This window comes from Neodiprion fabricii, chromosome 6 (genome assembly GCF_021155785.1).
Source record: "Neodiprion fabricii isolate iyNeoFabr1 chromosome 6, iyNeoFabr1.1, whole genome shotgun sequence".
NCBI classification, from domain to species: Eukaryota; Metazoa; Arthropoda; class Insecta; order Hymenoptera; family Diprionidae; genus Neodiprion; species Neodiprion fabricii.
This window is the reverse complement of record NC_060244.1, coordinates 6,948,175-6,953,983: the sequence shown is the minus strand read 5'-3', so window position 1 is coordinate 6,953,983 and position 5,809 is coordinate 6,948,175. Positions and strand designations below refer to the sequence as shown.

General features: G+C 38.8%; 1 protein-coding gene across 1 annotated transcript in view; it reads left to right on the top strand.

Moving 5' to 3' along the window:
- The first annotated feature begins 1,344 nt into the window (after window positions 1-1,344).
- The window catches only part of LOC124184682 (N-alpha-acetyltransferase 15, NatA auxiliary subunit), a 38,823-nt gene continuing 34,358 nt past the window's right edge, over window positions 1,345-5,809 (top strand). Inside the window, exons 1-8 of the mRNA XM_046574678.1 lie at window positions 1,345-1,952; window positions 2,287-2,634; window positions 2,721-2,855; window positions 3,348-3,492; window positions 3,712-3,969; window positions 4,126-4,436; window positions 4,529-4,810; window positions 5,030-5,243. Of these exons, the coding sequence (XP_046430634.1) occupies window positions 1,896-1,952; window positions 2,287-2,634; window positions 2,721-2,855; window positions 3,348-3,492; window positions 3,712-3,969; window positions 4,126-4,436; window positions 4,529-4,810; window positions 5,030-5,243 (1,750 nt within the window). The 5' untranslated portion in view covers window positions 1,345-1,895. The remainder of the gene's footprint in view (window positions 1,953-2,286; window positions 2,635-2,720; window positions 2,856-3,347; window positions 3,493-3,711; window positions 3,970-4,125; window positions 4,437-4,528; window positions 4,811-5,029; window positions 5,244-5,809) is intronic.

Sequence of the window (5,809 nt, the reverse complement as noted above, 5' to 3'; positions counted from 1 at the left end):
AGCTCTCAAGTCCACGAGTCCGGATCATCAAGTGGGAAAACAATCATGCCAACTCGAATACACTGCAGACCGCATGTACAGATATACTTTTTGGTCTCTGCATCATTATCACATTTGATATATTATTTATGATCTATGTATACATTTTTCTCTTGGGTACCACTACCTTAATTAATTCACTGTTTCGCTACGAATTTTGGAAGAAATTTGTGCTCATTATTAATTTCTTGTATCGCCGACAAGCCGGCAAGTACACACAGGCTAAGTACTGGCTTAGGCTTACCATAGCGAAAACTGTGCTACTCGGAAGGCGAATGCAGCCAGCATCACATCGAAATCGGTAACTCTCTGATGTTCTGCAATAAGTTCTCAACGCACGACGGTTTCCGGTTGTCACACCAAAGCCCATTAGGGCAACTGTCTTTATATTTTTCAGTCAACGACCCGTCTTACAATCTTGCAAGATGCCATTCAGGACCTAATTGTAAGGTAGGGGATTTGAAACCGAGTCCTTTGGCTCCGCAGTCACGAATACTAGCACCCAAGCCACTACATTCCGTGGTAAGACTAACCTGTTTGGATTTATAGAAAAACTTGTGGCGTATTCGAAAAATTTCGGAATCAATTTTTCACGTACCATATCGACGTAATTCTACGATAGAAATCGATTGGTCGCAGCCCGAACATGCTGCGAGCATCGGATCAAGAGTTACAGCTAAAAAACGAGTGAGTACTCCTCGGAACTTCTCTACTATTGGTGCTACACTCCATCAGATGCATATTTTGCGTTTTTCGGCGTCCAATTAGTCAGGATAGGGTCACACAAATCGATTCTACGTCCAGTAACTTTCAAAGTCCCGCGCTCGTTTATGACCAAGTATTTTATCTAACTCGTTTACGAGTGCATCTCTCACTTTCTATGCTCTCTCTCTTTCTCTGTCTCTTCCTCTTTCGCCCATATGCCATCTCACTCTGCGAGCTTTCCAGCAACGACACAGAGCGACACTGTGTCGAACATGGTGCTTCCAACAACGACACAGAACGACACAGTCGAACACAGCTGCGAAGCATGGTTGGACACTGTGTCGGATTCATTGCTGCCAATTTTTTAGTTAGAGATTTTATTTTCGACGCATGGTATTCTTTATATTTCTTTATTAAATGCAATGATAATCTACACGCGTTTCACAAATGTTTTTTTTTTCCTGGAGCGCTCAGTGTTCCTAGATTTTTCGTATCATGCATGAGCGGACTCTAGTGACTGAATTAAGAACCTCAAAGCGTTCCAACAAGCACCAAGGCACAGTGTTCGACCGTGTAACACAGTGTCATACTGTGTCTCCTTGCTGGAAAGCTCCCCTTGACTCACAATCAAGCCTCTCCCCCACCTACATGCGCTGCCCTCGAATGCTACCCTACTTTTGTCATTTATATAAGGATTATTGACTTCACCTGAGGTTTATTTCTATCACGGTCAACTTCGATACAGTACAATTTAGCGTGCCCCTTTGATGCTAAGTGTCATATTTTTCACGGTGACTGAATGTAATTGTATAAAAATAAGTGAATACTGTTACGAAAATTACCGATTGAATAGATGGTGGCGCAGTACATCAGCTGGTAAATGTTGATGAACAATACATTAACTACGGTTTTTGAAAGTGAACGGTATTCGACTATTGAAGATTCACATGTTGCCAGACTGCATATTACCTAATAACGAATAATATTTCAATAACGCGCCTCCGTGCGCTCAACGTTTCCGGCGGAACATCATTGTCGCGGATGATCACGTGATCGAAGATCGACTTCTTGGTTTGCGGCCACGAGGTTTTTGCGGTGAAAATTGAGTTTACCGGGTTGAATAGGCCCTTGATTTTTGTATTTATACAAAAATGCCATCCAGTAACCCCTTACCACCAAAAGAAAATGCCTTATTCAAGCGAATTTTGGTGAGTAACACCCTACCAAAATACTCTTGTTTTGCACCCCACTCCCCGGCTCTCCCATGCCTCGAATTCCTCCTCATGCCCTAATGATGAAGCACTCTTCGAAAACATTACAAAATCGTTTCGAATTACTGAGACACATTTACGTAATTTTATTAATTTTCACAACCCCGGAATTTCACGCATCTCTGACTCCTTAACCCCTCGACGAATCCGTACTGTAGCTTTCCGTCAGCGAATTATGCGTTTTCTACCTCATCAGTACGAATATCAAGCATGAAAATACACTTGTGCACCTATAATATCTTGGTAACCGTAAATTAAAATTGTTTTACAGAGATGCTACGAACACAAACAATACAAAAATGGCCTCAAATTTGCCAAGCAAATATTGTCCAACCCAAAGTACAGCGAACATGGCGAGACCCTGGCGATGAAGGGTCTGACATTAAACTGCCTGGGCCGCAAAGAGGAAGCTTACGATCATGTGCGACGTGGCCTGAGAAATGATCTAAGATCTCACGTCTGTTGGCATGTTTACGGTCTGCTCCAACGATCTGACAAAAAGTATGACGAAGCTATCAAGTGTTATCGCAATGCTCTCAAATGGGACAAGGATAACATCCAAATTCTCAGAGACTTGTCCCTCTTGCAAATTCAAATGCGAGATTTGGATGGATACAAGGCTAGTTTCAGTTTTCCTGTCTTCAGTATGAATAATTCAGTCAAAATCCAGTAACGGAACTAAATTTTTTCTTTATTATCTCACAGGATACGAGGTATCAGTTGTTCATGCTGCGCCCAACCCAACGCGCTTCTTGGATCGGCTTTGCGATGTCGTATCATTTACTCAAAGATTATGAAATGGCTTTAAGGATTTTGGACACGTTTCGTAATTCACAAATGGTAAGTCGAGTGTGACTAACATCTGGCATTGAATACCGTAGAGCTTATTATAAACTAAGTAAACTGAAAAAAAATCAGGGAATTTGATTATAAATCAATCATTTAGAATATAACATATATTTATTTAAACAACTGCTTGGCTTTCTAGTATATTTTATTTCGATAATGCTATAGATTATTATCAAATTTTTGGTGAAAAAATATCCAGGTTTTGAGTCATCGTTATAATTCTTAGAAACGCAGTCTGCACAAATGTTTCTAAAATTGTATATAAAACGTAACCTCTTTCTAATATTAACGTCCAATTTTCCAACAAAATATTCAAGCCGTTAATAATTATTTAACGCAGCATTCCCAATATTTTGATATTCCATTATTATTAGCACTTCATTTTAGTCGGAGATTCAAAATTTAAATTTATTTGTTTTACATTTGGGATTATTTATCGAGTAATATTCAGATAGTACTTATGTTACTGACTGGATTTCCCAGAGTTGTTACGACTACGAGCATAGCGAACTACTGTTATACCAAAACCTGGTCATTCAAGAATCTGGGGAAAGTGAGCAGGCCTTGAAGCATTTGGATAAGTACTGTGACCAAATCTGTGACAAAATCACAGTCAAAGAAACGTATGGTGAGTCAGCATAACTTCACAACTTCGTACATTTATTCACTAAGTGTCTTATATTTCCACAAGTTATAGTTTTCTGAATTGTGTGAAAAGTTCATGGTAAACTTGTTATCATATTGACCCGACAAATTGAACAAGGTCCTCAATGCCATTGACAATTTTTATTTATTTTTTGATGGCAAATGTACACTTTTTATGAATAATGAAAATTTTTACTTTCAGGAAAACTGAGACTAGAGTTAGAACAATTTTCCGAGGCTGAACAAGTTTTTAAAGAATTGCTGAATTTAAATCCGGAAAATACGACGTATTACGCCAGGCTGGCCGAAGCCGAAAGGCATTCTTCGCCTGAAAAAACGTTGGAAATGCTTCAGCGATATCAAGATTTATTTCCCCGAGCTCTGGCACCGAGAAGATTACAATTGAACTATGCGACAGGAGAAACATTCAAAGCTTTAGTTGACCAGTACCTCAGAAAAGGTACGATGACGAATATCTACGTTTCCAAATATTGACAAACAGACAAAGCTGTACAAGTGTGCTCTACAGATAAAAATTTATCACTCACAGTCTTATCAACAGAAAAGCTATACTAAAATTTTAATATCGTTCACTGTTCTTTAAATTTTCATGCAGGCCTTCACAAAGGTGTTCCGCCACTGTTCGTAAACCTGCGATCTCTTTACAAAGATCAACACAAGGTTGACACAATAAAATCGTTGCTTCTTGAGTACGTCGAAGCTCTCAAGAATCACGGCCACTTCAGCGACAGTGATAAAGATCTGCCTCGGGAGCCAGCATCCGCCCTTTTATGGACTTACTACTACCTGGCCCAACACTATGACCATCTTGGTCTTACCGAAAAAGCTCTAAAAGAAATCGACGCTGCCATTGACCATACACCGACACTGATTGAGCTTTTTGTCACAAAAGGGCGAATTTACAAAGTTAGTTTTCCTTTCGTTTTTGCATGTATAACGCGCAAGTCACCGCCGTAATAGCCAACCATCTAATTTTATCACATTTCGTGTATTATCAGCATGCTGGAAATGTCATGGAAGCGTACAAGTGGCTTGACGAAGCACAGGGACTAGATACTGCTGATCGTTATATAAATTCAAAATGTGCCAAATATATGCTCCGCGCAAATCTGATCAAAGAGGCAGAAGAGACATGTGGAAAGTTTACGAGGGAGGGTGTTCCGGCTATGGAAAATCTAAACGAAATGCAGTGCATGTGGTTCCAGACGGAAGCAGCAAGAGCATACCAACGACTTGGGAAGTACGGAGAAGCTTTGAAAAAGTGTCACGAAGTCGATAGGGTGAGCTTAATTATATTTTATTTCCTTTTATGCTTTCTTTTATTTCTTATCAGTCCATGTTTCAATCATTGCCAATTAAGTTGCTAAATTTTAAATCTATCCAATTTCGCAGTGTAATATGTATGCATACAGTGTATTCTCTTCAAGTTTCAAGATTCATTTCGAAGAACCTCTTAAACGTAGTATAAAGCACGTAGTAATTGGTTGATTTTTTTCCAGCATTTTTCGGAAATCATGGAGGATCAGTTTGATTTCCACACGTATTGCATGAGAAAAATGACATTGCGTTCCTATGTTGGCTTATTAAGATTAGAAGATGTTTTGCGGTCACATCCGTTTTACTTCAAAGCAGCCAAGTGCGCGATAGAAGTTTACCTGAGGTTAAACGACTATCCTCTACCGGATCCTACGCAGACGCAAGAAATCGACACTGGTGAGTTATTTTTTGATTATTCACTCAACTTAATCCCCAATAATTCATATCTACTGTTTACCGTTTCGCATACGTAATGTTTCAAACGACGTTATAAATTGGTACAACAATTCTCATTCTTTAATAACGACATATCTCATCTACTTGAAATTCAGAAGTACAAACTTTTTAGAAGGATCAGTTTAATTCTAATCCACAAATTGTATCGAAGAAATTATGGAACTCTGACAGAAATTTCTCGCAAGATATGTAGTTTGTGACTGGCATACAATATCGGAATTTTCTATATTTACTTACCACCAATCAGCTGTCGCAAACTCGAAATACATACAAAATGGACGAAGGATAGTTAACTGACACTGTAGAATCATATTTAATTGTTTGAAAAGTGAATATCTTCAACGTAGTTTTTAAAATTGATCTTATTCAATGGCGACATCGGAAATCGGATAATTTATCGCAGAGTGTAAAAGATTCGTCGAAAATTTCACATTCTATTGAATTCACGATATTCTTTGACAACTTGAACTTTTTGACACGCATATCAATTAAACACTTATACATCA